The 21,534-nt window shown below is 43.3% G+C and overlaps 1 protein-coding gene across 2 annotated transcripts in view; it reads right to left on the bottom strand.

Annotated features, from left to right (window-relative positions):
* Positions 1-21,161, bottom strand: part of vaspb (vasodilator stimulated phosphoprotein b) — a 28,666-nt gene extending 7,505 nt beyond the window's left edge. Inside the window, exons 1-4 of one of the 2 annotated variants that reach the window (XM_055895459.1) lie at positions 20,577-21,161; positions 4,524-4,695; positions 2,641-2,821; positions 2,398-2,464 (exon numbers count right to left, since the gene is read on the bottom strand). In XM_055895459.1, coding sequence (XP_055751434.1) covers positions 2,398-2,464; positions 2,641-2,821; positions 4,524-4,695; positions 20,577-20,581 — 425 coding nt within the window. In that variant the 5' untranslated portion in view covers positions 20,582-21,161. The remainder of the gene's footprint in view (positions 1-2,397; positions 2,465-2,640; positions 2,822-4,523; positions 4,696-20,576) is intronic. The other variant, XM_055895460.1, reaches the window with a different exon arrangement.
* Positions 21,162-21,534: the final 373 nt, after the last annotated feature.

The raw sequence follows: 21,534 nt of genomic DNA, 5'->3' as shown, positions 1-21,534 counted from the left end.
CAAGCCCTGCCACATACGACGAGCGTTGGATCCGGTGTAATAGTATTCCACCTTCCTCCTATATTGTCCTTTTTTGTATGTCTATGTCTGTGTCCCGTTCCTTGTAAGCAGTAGCGCTTGCCCAGCGTGGATATTGCCTGTAATCCATGGTTTTTGGTATGGATATGTTCTTATAGTAACTGTGGGGATGACATCACCCATGCACTTATTGATGAAGCCCGTGACTGTTGTGGTAAACTCGTCAATGCTATCGAATGAATCCCGGAACACATCCCAGTCTGTACTAGCAAAACAGTCTTGTATCCTCGCGTCTGCTTCATCCGACTACTTCCGTATTGAGTGAATCACTTGTACTTCCTGTTTGAGTTTGTTTGTAAACAGGAAGCAGGAGAATGGAGTCATGCTAAGATTTTCCGAAGGGAGGACAGGGGAGGGCCTTGTAAGCACTTATGTGGGTAGAATAAAAGTAGTCTAGAGTTTTAGCACTCCTACTGGAGCAGCAGACGTGTTGGTAGAAGTCAGGTAGGACGGTTTTATGTCCCCCCGTGTTAAAGCCCCATACAGTTCATTGAGTGCCAGAGTGGTGTTGGCTTGTGGAGGGATGTAGACTGCCATGATACTTACAGATGAAAACTCTTGTTAGATAAAAGGCTCTGCAATTTACCATGAGGTATTCTATACTGAACAAAAACATAAAAACACAGCATGCATCAATTTAAAAGATTTTACTGAGTTACTGTTCATATATTGGACGTACTGCCAAATTCTCTAAAACAATGTTGGGAGGCAGCTTATGGTAAAGAAGTTAATATTCAATTCTCTGGCAACAGCTCTGGTGGACATTCCTACAGTCAGCATGCCAATTGCACACTCCTTCAAAACTTGAAACATCTGTGGCATTAAGTTGTGTGACAAAACTGCTCATTTTAGAGTGGCCTCATATATGTATATATGTATAAATGCAAACGTCTATCTCTATCAGGTGAGCAAAAGCTAGAGATTTCCAGGGCCTCCCAAGTGGCGCAGTGGTCTAAGACTACTGCATCGCAGTGCTAGCTACGTCACTACAGATTCTGGTTCGATCCCAGGCTGTGTCACAGTCGGGAGACCCATGAGGCGGCGCAAAATTGGCCCAGCATTGTCTGGGTTAGGGGAGGGTTTGGTTGTCCTTGTCCCATCGTGCTCTAGCGACTCTTGTGGCAGGCTGGGTGCAATGCATGCTGACACGGTCACCAGGTGTACGGTGTTTACCCTGACACATTAGTGCGGCTGGCTTCTGGGTTAAGCAAGCAGTGTGACTTGGCGGGGTTGTGTTTCGGAGGACGCAAGGCTCTCGACCTTCGCCTCTCCTGACTCCATACGGGAGTTGCAGAGATGGGACAAGACTGTAACTACCAATTGGATATGTAACTCCTAATTGGGGAGAAAAAGGGGTCAAATAAATAATAGTAACAAATAAAAAGAATTGTTAGAGATTTCCTTCACACTTGAAGCAGCACATCAGTTGTTATTTATGAAAAAAACACTCCATTTCCTTTCGACTTCCCAGAAGCCACCGGTCGATCCTGCCACTGCATGGAAAATCCACCGAGTACTACGTGCATAGCGTTTCAGTAAGACATAATATTGCTGCTTTCAAGTATTTTTCTTATTCTCAAGTGACTGAAGATTTGCTAATAGAATCGACTCCACCTCGACTCCACTTCGTCTCGCGTCTAGGCCTGGAGATTTTTGGTAGCCCATGGAACAAAGGTAATAGGGTTTGGTATGAACAGTGGAACAGCTGATTTGTAGTTGAAGTCAAAATCGAGGTTAGTAACTGTCAATCTGGTTTCCAGAAGTGCATGGCGGTCATATGTGATAATACTATGAACTTTCTGTACAAGAAAAGTAAAGAAACACAATAAAAGTCACTATATAGCAAACGACTTGGAACTCGTAAGATGTCGCCCTTCTGTCGGCGCCCTCGTGACAATCATATCTGTGACCATTACTACCACCATTTGACGGACAACCTTGCCAGCCTATCCCAGAGTCTCCACAATGTGTCATATTACCCCTTAGACTAAATGAGATTAGGGGTAAAGCTGGATGTATCCTTGGCGAGTGTAGGGTCCACAGGAAGAGGTAGGAAAGGATGGATTTCGATGTCAAAGAGGAGTTGACCTTCTTTAGCTTTTCAACCTCCGACCTCAAGAGGCTGGCTGAGGGCTAAGCGGCGTAAGGCTAATGCTGACAAATCCTCTGAGTCAGTGTGGTTATGTAAAACCGTGTCAGTGGGACTGGTCATATGAAACTGTCTTGTCTTGATACCTGTACTAACCCTTAATTACAACTCAATGTGGAAGTAAAGGTGAGTGTACTGTACTTCCCCCCCGGATATCCCACACTTGGTACCTCCGCTGCTGTTCCAGCTCCTCTGGGGAGGGTCCATTTGACACTGGGCGGGGGAGGGTAGCGTAACCTGGAGATAAAGAGATTTTCTTAGCATGACTTAAAAAAGCTGTGCGATGCAAGTCATGCTCATGTTTCCACACATGCATCTCTCAATTCTTTCTCAGATTGTGCTGTGCCTTTAGGTATTGTAAAGCATGTTGTCATGTATGTTAAGGCTACATGTAAAATCCATTCTAATCGTACCTGCGTCTGCCAGGGAGTTGAGCACCTCCAGTGCATGGGCCATTCCGCTGGCGAAGAGGGCGGCATCCTCCTTACTGCCGAAGTTGAGCCCCCACACCTGCCTCGCGTCTCGCCACTGGTGGAAGTTGGGCGTGGCCTCATTGTACTTCAGGCCCTTCACAATCGGACAGTTAATCACCACCTTAGAGAGAAGGGGGTCGGAGTCAAGACACGAGTCATGACACTCCCAACATTGGCATATCATGGATAAGGGAAAGGGGGACACATAGTCAGTTGTACAACTGAATGCATTCAACTCAAATGTGTCTTCTGCATTTAACCCAACCCCTCTGAATCAGAGAGGTGCGGGGGGCTGCCTTAAATCGACATCCACGTCATATCCCACTTCTTTATCAAGAAACAAGGTGATGCTCTGTATAGTTGAAATGGACAAACTGCAGATTTTAGAGAAGTGAACGGTCCTTACTCATGTTGTATGGAAGGAACTACATGTGTAATGGCAATATTAGACCTTAATACAAACACTCAGTGATAAAAATCCATACCGGTATGTGGATCCATACCAGTAATCATGATATATCGCCCAACCCTAAGTGTTAGTGTTTAGGGTGCATCTCAGTCTAATGTGGCATGGTATCCTCTCTTCCATCTTCCTAATTGAAAGCTTTTTCCACATTGCACTCAGCCTGTGCTTTCAGATCAAGGACAGGAATCCAGTTTGGACAAGAGAAATGTACTCTAGGTCTATATCAGTCCAGCAGGTGGCACCAGCCTGGTGATTCAATACAGGCCATGGTGCTCTGGGTTTGAGTGACTCAGTTTGAATGTGCTGATGCATCGTTTCTCTATTTGTTTTAAAACCCCTGAATTCCACAGAGCGGAGGAGCGAGCGAGCACCTAAACTCCCCACGCCAAAAGAGTCAGGGAGAGAAAGAAGCAGACACAGAGGGAGGGGACAGAGATACTCAGAGAGAGGGGGAAGGCTTCCTTAATTGTCACAGGAAATGGTTGAGCTGGTCAAATACCTCTCAGGAAACATAATCCACTTTAAGATACGTCTATGGGAAACACTCAGGCGACTGGATGTTTAAAGAAATAATTGTACGGAGAGAGAGCAGGAGAGGGGGAAGAGAGAGGGGGATGGGATGGTGAGATACTATATCTATACTGAACAAAAATATAAATGCAGCATGCAGCAATTTCAACTATTTCACTAAGTTACAGTTCATAAGGAAATCAGTCAATTTAAATAAATTCATTAGACCCTGATCTTGATTTACCACTCCTGTCAGGTGGATGGATTATCTTGGCGAACGAGACATGCTCACTAGCAGGGAGGTAAAAATATTTGTGCACAGAATTGGAGAGAAAAAAGCTTTTTTGTGCATGTGGAAAATGTCTGGGATCGTTTATTTCAGCTCATGAAACATGGGACCAAGACTTTATATGTTGTGTTTATACATTTGTTCAGTATATATAGTGCTGTTTGTCTCGTTCTATTGTTAAAGCTGTGACAGTACAGGAGTTGTAAGTATTGACAGGTCTCACCCAGGACTGTACTAGCCTGTTGGCCCTGATGGGGGAACTACAGGAGACAGAACACAACTCTTTGAACCAGCACATAGAACCTGAGGTAGGGTGTTTGTGCTTGTGTCACAGAGGTGGTTAGTGGGCGTTAGCCTGCATGCACATGGCCATAGGTGGATAAAGGGCTGATTCACAGTTCTCCAGCTGGCCGGGCTTGTTGGTACTAGAGGTTTGAAGCTGTTGATGATGAACAACATCACACAAGACCAAACACACACAATCAGTGAAACAAGCATGCACACAGACTAAAACCCATTGTCATAGATACTGTACATATAGACACACACGCACTCTACCTGCTGATCTGTCTGCATCTTGCGTCCCACCACTCTGAAGGCGTTAGTGGAGGGGTTGTGGTAGATCTGGACCCTGCTGAAGGTCTGAGGCCCTGTTCCTGCCGGGAGCCACATCTTATTCCCATCATCGTAGATCATCACCGTAGCACGAGCCTGGCAGATACTGGACTCACTAAAGGAGAGACAGTGTAATGATTTATTATGCAAAAAAAGCTTAGAGTTGAATAGATAGAGAGCTAGAGAGAGAAAGGGGGGCCAAGAGTAAGGGAAGAAGGGATGGTGGGAGAGGGGCTAATAATGGAGGAGGGAACCAGGGGAAAGTATAGTGGAGGACAGCAGGGTAGGAAGAGAGGGAGGGGAGAAGAGAGGGAGAAAGAATCATAAAAATGAGCTAGGTCACATGCTGCCATAAACAAGACATGCTTGAGAGTTGAGCCAGTCCATACAGGCCATCGTCCAGTTGCTCTGTTCAAACTCACCCAGCCACTGTCACACTATGGCTGTCAGTGGACCCCCGAGCACTGATGCAAGCCAACTCAATACACTCTTAATGAAGGGAGGGAGCAACAGGTAATACACCATATTGAATGGTGTCTCTTCAGCACAATCAACAGGCCATTTATATGCCTGTGAGTGTATAGTCTAAGTTTAGGTCCTCCCTTGACATGTATATTGTGAGAATATGCAGATGCATTTACCAGATGTTAGTGCATGTATGAAAGAGAGAGACATCGTGAGGGAAGCGATGGAGGAAGAGTAGGAGAGACAGACGAGAGAGCAACGGGGCAGCAGGTAGCCTAGTGGTTAGAGCGTTAGACTAGTAACCGAAAGGTGGCAAGATCGAATCCTCGAGCTGACAAGGTAAAAAAAAAAATAATCAGCAGTTCTGAACTAGGCAGTTAACCCTAGGGCATCATTGAAAATAAGAATTTGTTCTTAACTGACTTGCCTAGTTAAATAAAGATAAAATAGGAGACACAGAGAGGGAGAAAAAGAGAGAGCAGGAATGCAGTAGGGTCGTTCCACCAAGTCAGCGCCTTTTGAGAAGTGTAACTTGGTCAAAAAATTGTTACTTTAGATTTCCTCTTAAAATCAGCCATGAATCTTCTTGTGACAGGGGGAATGGAAACTTGTGTGCAACAGGGAGTGGCAATTGAATGCAAGCTTCACAAAAATGTATACTCGACCCGCTTATTTTTCCACCACAAAACACCAGAAAAATTGACAAAAAGAGTCAAACCAGCTGAAGTAAATAATAATCTAAATGGCTCATTTAAGGAGGTACATTACAGTTCGAAAGTTTGGGGTCAATTATAAATGTCCTTGTTTTTGAAAGAAAAGCACAATTTTTGTCCATTAAAATAACCTCAAATTGATCAGAAATACAGTGTAGACATTGTTAATGTTGCAAATTACTATTGTAGCTGGAAACAGCAGATATTTTATGGAATATCTACATAGGCGTACAGAGGCCCATTATCAGCAACCATCACTCCTGTGTTCTAATGGCACATTGTGTTAGCTAATCCAAGTTTATCATTTTAAAAGGCTAATTGATCATTAGAAAACCCTTTTGCAATTATGTTAGCACAGCTGAAAACTGTTGTACTGATTAAAGAAGCAATCAAACTGGCCAACCTGTTCTTAGGGAAATGTACCAGCTAATAGTAACCTTGGCATTTCGCAGCCCCTGGTCTTTTAGAGAAAGTGAACACATTTTAGATACTACTGGAAATTCAAATCAATCTATAGGAGAGGACTGCAGTGTTATGCAAGTAGGCTTATGTGCAGTGGCACTGACAGACAAGTGTTACTGACTAGAGCCAGACATGGTGACAATGACAGACAGATAGTGAGGGCCACCCCGATACTCTGGCTCATATCAAGGCTCACACACTCCCCTAGTCACATAAAGGAGAAGTCCCTGACCTTCAGACAAGGCTGAGTGAGTGAGTGACAGAGTCCCTATTTCAACTACGAGAGATGAGTCTGAGGAGCGGTGTGTGTGTGTGTGTTGGTCGTGGTGAGTGAGTGTATAGAATGTGCATAGAGACAGTATAAAAATAAAATAGGAGGGTCAATGCAGATAGTCTATGTAGTCACTTTTTTTTTTTTTTACACGTTGATCCAGAGCATCCCAAACATGCTCAACGGGTGACATGTCTGGTGAGTATGGCCATGGAAGAACTGCGTCATGTTCAGCTTCCAGGAACTGTGTACAGATCCTTGAAACATGGAGCCGTGCATTATGCTGAAACATGAGGTGTTGGCGGCGGATGAATGGCACGACATTGGGCCCCAATGAAGAGAAGTGGGACAACATTCCACAGGCCACAATCAATAGTATGATCAACTCTATGTGAAGAAGACATGTCGTGCTGCATGAGGCAAATGGTGGTCACACCAGATACAGATTATTATTATTTTTTAATGTTAAGGTACTTGTGACCAACAGATTCCCGGTCATGTGAAAAAAAGAAAAATCAATAGATTAGGGCCTAATGAACTTATTTCAATTGACTGATTTCTTTATATGAAGTGTAACCTAGTAAAATCTTTGAAATTGTTGCATTTATATTTTTGTTCAGTATAATTTCTGAATCCTTAAGTAAAACGTGCTGGCTGTAGCTGAATGCTGACGCTTAGCTGAACAATAACTATTTGGAGCTCTTAGGCTGACACTAGCTACCATATTAAAATATACCTTAGAACAAACCAGGCTTCATTGTATATCATGGAATATATATCATCAATATCATGGAAGTCACTGAGGTAAAAGCAATTGAAACAATTTCAGATGTAACTGGCTGTTACTACAATTTCAGGTAAAAACTAAAGAAAAATAAGTGAAACGTCTATACATTTCAGCTGTTTCATAAACATTGCTATGCTATAACAATTTGTCCTGTATGAGTGGTGTCAAGGAGACAGTTGTGTTTACACTGCCCTGCACTACCTCCGGAGGTATCGGTCCAGGCATGATGAGTTCACATTGCAGTACATGTGTAGCCAATGGTCTTTTTGCCAAAGTCTAGACTAGTCGAGAGAGAACCAGGAAGAGCAGACTAATTTTATTTATCAATCTCTTTTCCCCACTCCTCCTCTCCTTCCATCCATCCATCCCGTGATACAATCTCCCACTTCCTGTGACACAGCTCTGTAGCCACAGCCCACCTCTTGCTCCCAGCAATGCCTAATAAGGGTTGACTCAGCCTGACTAGTGAACACACACACACACAAACACACACCCTTTCAAGTTTACACACTCATGTGCTCACTGTTGACCCAAATGTTTGTTAGGTAAGGTAGGTGAAGAAAGAAGAAAGAAGTTAATAGATGGAAAAAATAAAATAAAGATGTCCCTGGCTGGGGACATAACGGTGTGAGGAAAGAGAGACGTGGATTGTGGTCAGTAAGCACAGAAACAGAGGTGCCAGCTGAACTTAACCAGCAAGTATGCCAATATTCTATTTTAAAAGGTTTTCTCACATTTGTTTTCAGTGAACGTGACTCACCCAGGTATAGAGCAGTGAGGGCTGCTGCTAACTGGGAAGGTACAGAGAAAAGGACTGGGAAACAGATGCATTTTTAATATGAGAGAAAGCATAGGCTCAGGAGGACAGAGTGAAGAGTGAATTATTGATACATCTACAGATATTGAGACTACATGTGTGTGCATACGTCGACAGAGTCCGAGAGGTTGGCAGGATGCTACATGGACACACGTTTTTCACACATTAGCTTCTGAATGAACCATGAATAAGAAATGCCATAAACAACCTATTCCTGTGACAGTGTCCAAACAACACATATAATGCAGTCCTTGAAGGTTAGCTAAGAGTCTAGACTAGTAGTTAAGCTAAGTGTTAACTAGCTGACTAGTTCATTTAACCTGTGAGAGTGTACTGTGAAAGCCAATAGGTCACTGGCTGAACCTTAAAATAACTCAACCAGGCAATGGTCATTTTCAGTCTTAATCTGAGGTATTTTCACATACCCTTGAAACATTAGCTGTGGCTACTGCACGTGTTAAAATCATAACCAAGTGCTCTTGCATGCAAAGGTTATGAAAATATTCTGTCTGTCAAGATGACAAATTATAGGCTCCTAGCAACCTAACTGATAACATTATGATAATAACATTAAGATAAGTTTATGGCCTGAATACAGACAGACAACGCCTACAGGAGAACCAATAAACCAAACTCAAAGACCAAGTTTAGCGGAGAATTAAAATAGAAAGACAGAAACTCCAAGTTAGCCAACACTGACATTTGGAGCCGGAATGGGAGCCTATAGTTTCTCAGTCAGTGAGGGGTTAACAGGAAACTGCAGTGCACGACTGGGGCACACGCTCTAAGAAATGTCTGTATAAGGCTTTGCTCAGAGCTTGTACTGACAAGTACAGTCAGGTCCAGTGGCTCTCCCTCTCTGTTTACCAGGCAATCCCGCCATGCTTCTCCACACTCCTTATTTTCTTCCTCCCCCTCTCTTAGTCTCCACATCTGGCCCCCATCGTCCCTCTTAATCCCTCAATCCTCTTCTTCATCTCTGCGTTCATACTTAGGCTACCAGTTAAATCAGTCTACTGTTTTTTGGGCTCAAGCCCCCTCCGCTAAACAATTTCCCTCCACTTGTTCCACTTTGGCCTTCTATCCCTCTGTTAATCTGGCAGAACATGTTGGACACGCATACACTACATGACCAAAAGTATGTGGACACCTGAACATCGCATTCTAAAATCATGGTCATTAATATGGAGTTGGTCCTCCCTTTGCTGCTATAACAGCCTTCACTCTTCTGGGAAGGCTTTCCAATAGATATTGGAACATTGCTGCAGGGACTTGCTTCCATTCAGCCACAAGAGCACTAGTGAGGTCGGGGACTGATGTTGGGCGATTAGGCCTGGCTCGCAATCGGCATTCCAATTCATCCCAAAGGTGCTTGATGGAGTTTAGGTCAGCGCTCTGTGCAGGCCAGTCAAGTTCTTCCACACCGATCTCGAAAAAACATTTCTGGACCTCGCTTTGTGCACGGGGGCCTTGTCATGCTGAAACAGGAAATATGCTATAGCACTAAGATTTCCTTCACTTGAACTAAGGGGCCTAGCACGAACAATGAAACACAGCCCTAGACCATTATTCCTCCTCCACCAAACTTTACAGTTGGCACTCTGCATTCAGGCAGGTAGCGTTCTCCTGGCATCCGCCAACTCCAGATTCATCCGTTGGTCTGCCAGATGGTGAAGCGTGATTCATCACTCTAGAGAAAGTGTGTCCACTGCTCCACAGTTCATAGTCCACAGCGAGCTTTACACCACTCCAGCCAACACTTTTATTTGTCAAATGCGCCAAATAAAACAGGTGCAGACCTTACCGTGAAATGCTTACTTACACGCCCTTAACCAACAATGGAGTCAAGAAGATATTTACTAAATAAACACAATAATGAGGCTATATATAGGGGGTACCAGTACTGAGTCAATGTGCGGGGGTACAGGTTTGTCGAGGTAATTTGTACATAAAGGGGTAAAGTGACTATGCATAGTTATTCATTGCGCATGGTGATCTTAGGCTTGTGTGAGGCTGCTCAGCCATGGAAACCCATTTTATGAAGCTCCCAAAGAAACAGTTATTGTGCTGACATTGCTTCCAGAGGCAGAACTCAGTACTGACTGTTGCAACTAGAGGTCGACCGATTATGATTTTTCGACGCCGATACCGATTATTGGAGGACCGAAAAAAGCCGATAGCGATTAATCGGACGATTTTTATTTATTTATTTGTAATAATGACAATTACAACAATACTGAATGAACACTTTTATTTTAACTTAATATAATACATCAATAAAATCAATTTAGCCTCAAATAAATAATGAAACATGTTCAATTTGGTTTAAATAATGCAAAAACAAAGTGTTGGAGAAGAAAATAAAAGTGCAATATGTGCATGTAAAAAAGCTAACGTTTAAGTTCCTTGCTCAGAACATGAGAACATATGAAAGCTGGTGGTTCCTTTTAACATGCGTCTTCAATATTCCCAGGTAAGAAGTTTTAAGTTGTAGTTATTATAGAAATTATTAGGACTATTTCTCTCTATACCATTTGTATTTCATATACCTTCGACTATTGGATGTTCTTATAGGCACTTTAGTATTGCCAGTGTAACAGTATAGCTTCCGTCCCTCTCCTCGCCTCGAACCAGGAACACATTGACAACAGCCACCCTCGAAGCATCTTTACCCATCGCTCCACAAAAGCCGCGGCCCTTGCAGAGCAAGGGGAACAACTACTTCAAGGTCTCAAAGCGAGTGATGTCACCGATTGAAACGATATTAGCGTGCAACCCGCTAACTAGCTAGCCATTTCACATCGGTTACACCAACCTAATCGCGGGAGTTGATAGGCTTAAAGTCAAACAGCTCAATGCTTGAAGCACAGCGAAGAGCTGCTGGCAAACGCACGAAAGTGCTGTTTGAATGAATGCTTACGAGCCTGCTGCTGCCTACCACCGCTTAGTCAGACTGCTCTATCAAATATCAAATCATAGACTTAATTATAACATAATAACACACAGAAATACGAGCCTTAGGTCATTAATATGGTCAAATCCGGAAACGATCATTTCGAAAACAAACGTTTATTCTTTCAGTGAAATACGGAACCGTTCCGTATTTTATCTAATGGATGGCATCCCTAAGTCTAAATATTGCTGTTACATTGTACAACCTTCAATGTTATGTCAAGATTATGTACAATTCTGGCAAATTAATTACGGTCTTTGTCAGGAATAAATGGTCTTCACACAGTTCGCAACGAGCCAGGCGGCCCAAACTGCTGCATATACCCTGACTGCTTGCACGGAAGGCAAGAGATGTGACACAATTTCCCTAGTTAAAAGAAATTTATGTTAGCAGGCAATATCAACTAAATATGCAGGTGTAAAAATATATACTTGTGTATTGATTTTAAAGAAAGGCGTTGATATTTATGGTTAGGTACACATTGGTGCAACAACAGTGCTTTTTTCGCAAATGAGCTTGTTAAATCACCTGTTTGTCAAAGTAGGCTGTGATTCGATGAGAAATTAACAGGCACCGCATCGATTATATGCAACGCAGGACAAGCTAGATAAACTAATAATATCATCAACCATGTGTAGTTAACTAGTGATTATGATAAGATTCATTGTTTTTTATAAGATAAGTTTAATGCTAGCTAGCAACTTACCTTGGCTTCTTGCTGGACTCGCGTAATAGCTAGTCAGCCTGCCACGCAGTCTCCTCGTGGAGTGCAATGTAGTCTGCCACAATCGTGTCCAAAAATGCCGATTACCGATTGTTATGAAAACCTGAAATCGGCCCTAATTAAATCGGCCATTCCGATTAATCGGTCGACCTCTAGTTGCAACCGAGGCCAGATGGTTTTTACACAATACGCGTTTCAGCACTCTGCGGTCCCGTTCTGTGAGCTTGTGTGGACTACCACTTCTTGGCTGAGCCGTTGTTGCTCCTAGATGTTTCCATTTCACAATAACAGCACATACAGTTGACCGGGGCAGCTCTAGCAGGGCAAAAACTGACAAAGTGACTTGTTGGAATGGTGGCATCCTATGACAAGTACCATGTTGAACGTCACTGAGCTCATCAGTAAGGCCCTTCTACTGCCAATGTTTGTCTATGGAGATTGCATGGCTGTGTACCTGATTTTATACACCTGTCAGCAACAGTGTGGCTGAAATAGCTGAATCAACTAATTTGAAGCGGTGTCCACATACACATCTATACAAAAGTATGTTAAGTGCTTGCCATGTCTTGCCATTGTGCCTTGTGGTCATTCATGCCAGACAAACTGTCCAGTATAGCACATCACATCAACAGATCAATACAAAAATCGGTATTGCGCTCTAATTTGGTCACAGATACAGTCATATACAAATCAATAACGGTGCTCTACTCCAAAAGCTTTTTATTTTTCAGTTTATTCAGATCTCAGGAGGACTTCACACCTATTGGAAATGTGAACAAATAATATTTCACTCATAGGTCCTCTTCCCTCTCAGCCCACTTTAAATGCTTTCAAAAACATCTCCTTTGAAGTGAGAGCTAAAACAATGAAAAGTAAAGCAACGCTAACTCGCCCTCTCAGCCTTGATAAAAATATAGACCACAGTTCCATGTCGTGGATGATGATGCAGATACCGATATCACACATTCTTAAAAGCAGAGTAGAAATAACTTGGTCCTGTCTCTCTAGGATACAGCGCACAACCTGGGACTCTCTCTAGCACCACCAGGTGAGTACACACACACAAACGACAGGGGCATAGGTGACCAGCCGTGTGACCTCTTATCCAGTTTATGTACAAAAACATCAAAACAATTGCATTAGTTTTGGCTCAAAAATGTAAGTTAAAGTTGAAGTTACCAGTGTCATCTGACAGTATTGTCCTCAATGAATTTACCCTCCAGTCAATTACAGGGCTGTCAGTGACATCACAGACTCAGTGATACCTCTGGCCCAAGTGACACTGACACACACTGACACACAGACAGTAACTTCACTGAATAACAAGTAGTGTTAATCTCTCAAATGCAAAAACACAGAGCATCCTCTTCAGCGTACAGCCTAAGTAATTTAATGCTGTCCAAATAAACAGTTGTGAAGACACTGTCGTTGTGAAGATGGATCGCATACCTCAGCCCCTTGAAGTACAGGTATTTGTAAGAGGCTAACCATATGGAGCGATTGTCTGACTACTGAAGCCCCAGACTAAAGATTGAGAAGGACCAGGGCCCCTGTGGTAATCCTTGGCCTACTGCTGGTAACTTTCCTAACTCTATCCTTCTCTCCGTCTCCCTCCCTTCCGCGTGCCTACTCCCTCACACAGGTCCTAGCATGCTGCGACACAGACTTTAGGCTACTGCCTTTAGTCTCTCCCCTGTCAGCCACATACGCTGGCTATATTTTTTTCCTGTCTCTCTCAGAAGGTGTCGGACTCTCATTCTCTGTCTCTTATGTTCGGCCTCAAACTCTTATGCACCAACTCTCTCACTTTCTCTTTCTCAGTCAAGTTCAAACCACTCAGCATTCTTTGCGTCAGCATTCTTTGTGTGCTGACTCATCGGTGCCTGAGTTTCTCTGGAATAGGTCTCCCTAACGTTGCGGAAACGTTCCCTGGCTGTCTGGGCCAGGCCTCTGACCACTTGAAAGAGGCCGAGGAGCAAAAGCAGCATTCCAGCTCCTGAAGCGCTGTGGGGGGGTTGTGACTGGCACTCACTATGCCCTTATTTGGACCATCGAATCATCACTCTCCTCTCTGCGTTCGCTTAATTCCTTTTACATGTCGAAGCGTATCCTCCCTGAGAAGCTAAGGAGGCAGAGGAGGAGGCAAACCCCCTTGGAGAAGATCCCCCTCATTAGGGGTTGAGAGATGAAGAGAAACTCCCCACCCTCTCCCTATCTGTTGTCCAGACATGTAACCATGTCCACATCTCCAGAGAATATGCTATGGGTATGAAACTGTGCCCACCGTGCACAAAAGAGGGAGCGAGGAAGGATAGAATCTATATTGAGTTGATAACTCACTTTTATGGAGGTCTGTGAGTGCTGCATGCCTCTGGCTTGACACTTAGCATTAGCTATATATTTCACTGAACAAAAATATAACATTTAAAGTGTTGGTTTCATGACCTGAAATAAAAGATCCCTGAAATGTTCCATACGCACAAAAAGCTTCTCAAGTATTGTGGAAGTCCCTGTCAGTGAGAATTTCTCCTTTGCCAAGATAATCCATCTACCTGATAGGTGTGGTATATCAATAAGCTGATTAAACAGCATGATAATTACACAGGTGCACCTTGTGCTGGGGACAATAAAAGGCCACTCTAAAATGTGACAGATGTCTCAAGTTGAGGGAGCGTGCCATTGGCATGCTGACTGCAGGAATGTCCACCAGAGCTGTTGCCAGAGATTTTAATGTTAATTTCTCTACCATAAGCCGACTCCAACATCATTTTAGAGAATTTGGCAGTACGTTCAACCGGCCTCACAATCGCAGACCACATCACATGTACCCACTCCAGCCCAAGACCTCCACATACGGCTTCGTCACCTGATGGATCGTCTGAGACCAGCCACCCAGACAGCTGAAGAATCGGAGGAGTATTTCTGTCTGTAATAAAGCCCTTTTGTGGGTAAAAAATAATAATAATTCAGATTGGCTGGGCTTGGCTCCCCAGTGGGTGGGCCTGGTAGCCTAGTGGTTAGAGCGTTGGACTAATAACCGAAAGGTTGCAAGATCGACTCCCCGAGCTGACAAGGTAAAAATGAGTCGTTCTGCCCCTGAACAAGGCAGTTAACCCACTGTTCCAAGGCCGTCATTGAAAATAACAATTTGTTCTTAACTGACTTGCCTAGTTAAATAAAGATACATTTAAAAAGTGGGTAGGACTACGCCCACCCATGGCTTTGCCCATTCATGTGAAATACATAGATTAGGGCCTAATAAATGTTTTTCAATTGACTGATTTCCTTTTTTAAACTGTAACTCAGTGAAATTGTTGCGTTCATATTTTTGTTCAGTATAGATGCTGAGTAGTAGTAGTGGAAAATCCTTTATCACTATCCTCAAAACGGGTCAATGCTGTTTAAGACACAGGAAGTCTCATTTTCATCTTAAGTACACAATCAAATCATGTATCTATCAAATGTTGCTGTCCTACTCTTTGATGGTATGCACGGTGTCTTCAAAACGGTTCAACTTGCCTCGTGGTCACTAAAGTTCATGCATGAACATGTTATTACTTGAAAATGAAGCAATGGAACGAGGATCAGTAAGTCTACCTTTTGAATGAGGTGGTCATTTTTACAGTTACAGCCCATTGTGGACATTCAATAGAGACGATACATGAATTCACTACCCATTGAAAAGGTATCCAAATTACTAAAACCTAGAATTATTCAACATAGATATTATCAGACAGAGAGACCCAACTGGGAGATCTGAAGAGGCAACCAGTCCCGCGATAGCAGAAAAGCTGATCGTTTCGGTAAACAAGATTAGTCGCTTCGCTAACCATTCACAAAAATGTCACCCATGCAGGAAATAGTTTTTGATGCCCAATCTATTTAACCCACAGTGGCATCGCTTGAGCCTCGATATAAATCTTCCAACCAAAATATAGCTTTTATCCAGTCAATGCACTCTCAGCATCCTCATGTATGGCTGTAGGGGAAAGTCAGTAGACATGACTGAGAGAGTACGATGGCTGTCACTATAAAACCGTTCTCCACTCCATTATGCCACATTATGGAGTGGCACTCTCCTGAACCTACTCTGTGTGTGTGTGCCCATTAGCAATCTGATTCAGAACAACAGTGAATCACTAGACATTAATATTTGCCTAAGGAGGAAGAGAGACTTATGAATGGAGAGACAAAGAGAAGAGGAGGAAGGAGAAATGGCAGCCTTTGCTGACCATGCATTAAATCATTCCACCATGGCTACTGTAACAAGACCCAGCCTGTCTCATCCATGGCCAGCAACCACTCCAGCAACCACTTTTAGAGTATCCAACACAGAGATCCTATTAAATGACTATTCTAGGTCCTAATTCTATGGTATCCAATGCCTAGTGGTTAGTCGCTCACCTACAGCTCCACAGTGACGGTGCAATTTGTACCCTGTGTAGCTATGCTGATGCCCTGGGCTTGTTGGGACAAAGCCAACCAAGGCCTGGAGCTGCCCAGGGAACCAGAAGGAGAATATGATGACGGTTGTTCCAGACAACAGTGGCTCTGTGAAAGCACATTTTCCTCCTGACCTATAGCATCTATATGGATCAGCTGCAGCACTACATTTCTCCCTGATGGGATATAATAGGAGAAACTGGGAGCATTGGGAATGAGGAATATGGGTGTTTTTTTTTTTTTTTTACCTTTATTTAACTAGGCAAGTCAGTTAAGAACAAATTCTTATTTTCAATGACGGCCTAGGAACAGTGGGTTAACTGCCTGTTCAGGGGCAGAACGACAGATTTGTACCTTGTCAGCTCGGGGATTTGAACTTGCAACCTTTCGGTTACTAGTCCAACGCTCTAACCACTAGGCTACCCTGCCGTGTGTGGAAGGATACTAGCTAGGGTGGAAGGAAAGAACTTAAATGGTAAATATGGGAGGAAGGAAAGAACTTAAATGGTAAATATGGGAGTGTCAGGCTGAATCCCAATCACCCCTTACCCTCGACCCTCCGTTTGCTCATTCACGCGCCTCTACTATATGTACAAGTGTCCCAAACCTGAGGGAGTAGCGGCTAATTAGACCCTCTGATAGCCACTAGGACCGAGCAAGCAAGGCTGCAGGCTCCAGAGCTAAGTGCTATCCCAACACACTGCGTTATGTTTGGCGTTTGCGCAATTTCATAGAATTGAGAGGTGTACCTAATTATATGAAGCGTGCGTTTGATTCACCGTCAGTGTGCCATGCTATAGGAGGGTGTAGAGGATTCTCTTGTCAGTGGCAATGAACAAAGCCCTATTGTTGCTTCCGGTTTACCATGCCCTACCCACCATTCTACAGATGCCTAGACTGTATACGTTTGAGTAACACCTCTGAACAAAGAGGGGGGGATATTGTAATCTAGATGCTTAGTAATAGAAGAAAACCCACAACAACCACCAAGGAAACTGGATTTGGCCCTATTGAAACAATAGAAGGTTTTGTACATTGTGCACTGCTTCTAATCCCAAGGCAGGCCCCCACATAAAGGCCTATTTATTTGCCCTAGAACAAGTAGCACTGATGGGGGTAAATTGTTATGGGGTAGTGGTGATCAGGTGGTGACATAAAAGGCCAGTAGCGTTAAATGGGAGAGCTTGTGATAATGCATAGCACAGATTGCTCGGCCACAGCGACATTCAGGGTTAATGTATAAATGATGCGCAAAGTATTTTTTGGTGAATATTACCACACGGTCTCTCATTGTGGTGAGGGATAATCCCATTGATTTTTGTACAGGGAACCCACCTGAATGTACTTTCATGAAAAAAAGAAATTAAGGAAATAGTTTACTTACGGAGACATAAAAATCACCATACCAACATACACCAAATGATTAGTGATGACAAATACACAACAACGTTGTGCCATAAAAGTCTTAACTACATGATTACAGCAATGAATGTTACTAATGACTGTGTCAAACAGAGACTAAGTTAGACAAACACCTAAACATCAGGCATAATAGCTCCTAACTCCTCAACCAGGAGTCACAGGGTCAAAAGATCACTGATGATGGTAGAGGGGGAGGGGAGGGTAGCAAGTGGAATACCCTCCCTGTGAGTCTACATTAGCCACCGGCTTCCAGTCTGGCCTCCATAGCCCTTCCAGTCTGGCCTCCATAGCTCATTTCAATACAGTCAGGCAGACAAAGAATGATGTGAGAGAAATAAAAGGAGACTGTGGGTGAGTCAGAATCGGTGTTCTTGCTTTTAAGTAGATCAATACTACATGTGCTCAGCATGGAGAGTGAAAGGGGAACATTTTAAAAACTGATGAGAGCAGCCTTCTATTACTCTAAACACACAAGGCGCCAGGTAGCCTAGCGGTTAAGAGAGTTGGGCCAGTAATCGAGCAAGACATTTAACCCTAATTGCTCCTGTAAGTCGCTCTGGATAAGAGTGTCTGCTAAATGACTCAAATATTGAAGAAAAAAATAAAAGGTATGTGCGCATAGTGGAGAGAGTGAAAGGGGAAAATGTCAAACTGGCAAGAGCTGTTGCTTGTAGACATACAGTATATACACTGCTCAAAAAAATAAAGGGAACACTTAAACAACACAATGTAACTCCAAGTCAATCACACTTCTGTGAAATCAAACTGTCCACTTAGGAAGCAACACTGATTGACAATAAATTTCACATGCTGTTGTGCAAATGGAATAGACAAAAGGTGGAAATTATAGGCAATTAGCAAGACACCCCCAATGAAGGAGTGGTTCTGCAGGTGATGACCACAGACCACTTCTCAGTTCCTATGCTTCCTGGCTGATGTTTTGGTCACTTTTGAATGCTGTCGGTGCTTTCACTCTAGTGGTAGCATGAGACAGAGTCTACAACCCACACAAGTGGCTCAGGTAGTGCAGCTCATCCAGGATGGCACATCAATGCGAGCTGTGGCAAGAAGGTTTGCTGTGTCTGTCAGCGTAGTGTCCAGAGCATGGAGGCGCTATCAGGAGACAGGCCAGTACATCAGGAGACGTGGAGGAGGCCGTAGGAGGGCAACAACCGTAAGGTCTACCTACACCTGTTGTATTTGGCACATGTGACATAAAATTTGATTTGATTTCAACACAGCGCATGGAATGACTTGTTAGATCCAATGTGGCATTTTCACAACCACCTTACACCTGAAGGGTGTCCTGTGTAGGCCTACTGTATGCTAGCCCAGCCCAGGGGGGAGTCAGTTAGTACCAGACACCTGGAGCGAGTCACAGCAGGCGTCACTTTGATAACAATGAATCCTCCAGCTGCCATTAATGAAGACTGATTTATTTCCTGTGTGTCAGTGTGCATACAGTCAGAGAAAAACATGGAGGAAACTGGCCAGAAAGGCTCAGCTTATTATGTTTATAGGGAGAATGTATGCAAAGCCAGGGTGGACAGAGAACATGTAACAAACTGCCTTGGATGTATTGACTGAGGTTTCTATTTATTAGATTTGGGTCGGCTCAGGATCTAGGGCTAGACCTACCTATATTGGGAGAAACCATGGAACATTTAACCAGTTGGCTGCACTTCTGTGTCAACATTCAAATACGGTAGACTATGCTGGAGGACAATGAACTTGATGTGACCGACAACATTACATACCTCACCCATTATGTAAGCAAGGTAAATGACATGACCTCTTTAGGTGGGGCCGGAGCCCATTCATTTAGGAGGCTTAGAGGTCAGTGCTGGTTTTAACAAAGTAAACCAAAGTGATCAGCAACAGGTTAAAAACAATACAAGGCCTTACTTGCCCAACTAGGTTTTACAAAAGCAGTGAGAGATTCAAGATTGGTTAAAGATAAAGAACTTGTTGCACAGGTTATGGAAACACTACAAATATACCTTGTGGATAGAGTCAGAGTATACAGATGTACATATGCCCAGGTCATTTGCGAGTGGCCATTGTGTTTGAATCAGAAGAAAAAAAAATACATTCCAGAAAAGCCTAACCAGTGTCTGCTTCAAAGCATGTAATTGCCAACTGCACAAGCTTCAACAGGATGTGGAATTTGTAGACTGGAGTGTTCCATGCTCGGCGCAATTTGGTTCCGTGTACAGCCCTGGTTGGCCAACTACTAGAGGGAAAAAAATAGAGACCTTGCATGGATACGTGGTGTTATACGGCAAGCCAGCTGACCAGACAGCTACATGCCTAGCTTACACAGAGTACTCAACCACAGGGCACCATTGCAGATAGCAGCAGTCCCATTTCCCAAATAGGCCACAATAAATCTTGATTTCATGATCAACCTAAAATCACTACGGGACACATTGTCATTCAAGTAAAGTACAAGTTACCCGCTCTAATGCCCTCTGGGCCTAATGTACTGGAATTAGGCCACTAAACAATATGTTCAACTATGACAGAGCAACAGGCTACTACTGTATGACAAGGGGACAGAGTCATATACATTTTTGACTGACACCAGACAGACACAGCGCCCTAGCTTGCACTTCTCTGATTCTTCTCTCACTCAGCCCCGTTCCAAAATTCAACTGTGCTACAAAGTGAAACATTGTATTAGGTATTCTACATTGAAACAAGTTGGTCTAGTCTGGCGGTCACTTTAATAATGACATGTTTAGTCTATCTTGAGTCCAAACTAGACTACCGAAACAGTTCGAGATCTATCGGTGTTACATGATAAATCATGTGATAGGCTCCAAACAAAAACGTGCACCGTCCATGCTCGAGCACTACAAGCGCACAAAACTGTTGTATTGGAGTTCCAAAACAAAATAAACACAATGAACAGACCGATCAGATTTGACCCGCTTTACCTCATTGTTAGGCGAGAATAGAGATCCACTCCGATGCAGTTTTTTCGGCTTCAGATCTGAGCCCGGTTCAAAAGCAAAACAATTAAATAAAAGACGACGATATCGGCGAGATACACATGTATCTACCCGCAAAGGGGTAGCCTACGATCCACAAGCAGGATAAAGATAAGCACACCTCGACGATTTCCTGGTTTCGGAGAGAGGGGTTGAAAGGCTGGATACAGTAGCGGAGCGCGCTTGTCAACTCCAATCAGGATCCGAGACTCATCTCTCCTTTCTAAACAGACTACCATAAACCGTGCCAGGACAAACTAAAGTCTCTTTCTTATTTTTGTCAAAGTGGGAAATCCTCTTGATCGGTAATACTGTGAACCTTCTCTAGACCTTCGTCCTGGTCTGCGTAATTTCGTTGGTGTTTAAACCAGCTTTTAACTCGAAGTAGGTTTTCATTCCATGTTCACCGGCCCCTCCTCTCTGTAGTTAGAAAATAGGTCCTTGCTATCTGGGATCATTGGGACGTCCCCCCCATTGAAGTGGACATTTTAAAACGGTTAAGGTTTGGTTTTTGGGAGTGATGTCCATGTCCCAAGGATGCCGGATTGCACTAACCTTTGAAAAAAATCCCTAGTGGTTTTTCCCTAGTGGTTGAAAGGCATAGCTCCAATTCGGGTATTCAAGGTTGATAGAAAGTTGGGAAAAAAAATGTATTTATAATTATTTAAGCAACATAGGCCTGTTGGACTAAACGAGCCTGCCCTATAATCAGCGTTGTGCACATGTGGATAGTGGTGAGACAACAAATAGTTTAAGAAACTAGTTGTAGACTATGTAGGCAAAACAAATATATATATATATATATACAGTAAATCACAAAAGTGAGTACACCCCTCACATTTTTGTAAATATTTGAGTATATCTTTTCATGTGACAACACTGAAGAAATGACACTTGGCTACAA

This window comes from Salvelinus fontinalis, chromosome 33, assembly GCF_029448725.1.
Source record: "Salvelinus fontinalis isolate EN_2023a chromosome 33, ASM2944872v1, whole genome shotgun sequence".
NCBI lineage: Eukaryota > Metazoa > Chordata > Actinopteri > Salmoniformes > Salmonidae > Salvelinus > Salvelinus fontinalis.
Note: the sequence above shows the minus strand (reverse complement) of the source record. Positions and strands in the feature narration are given on the sequence as shown.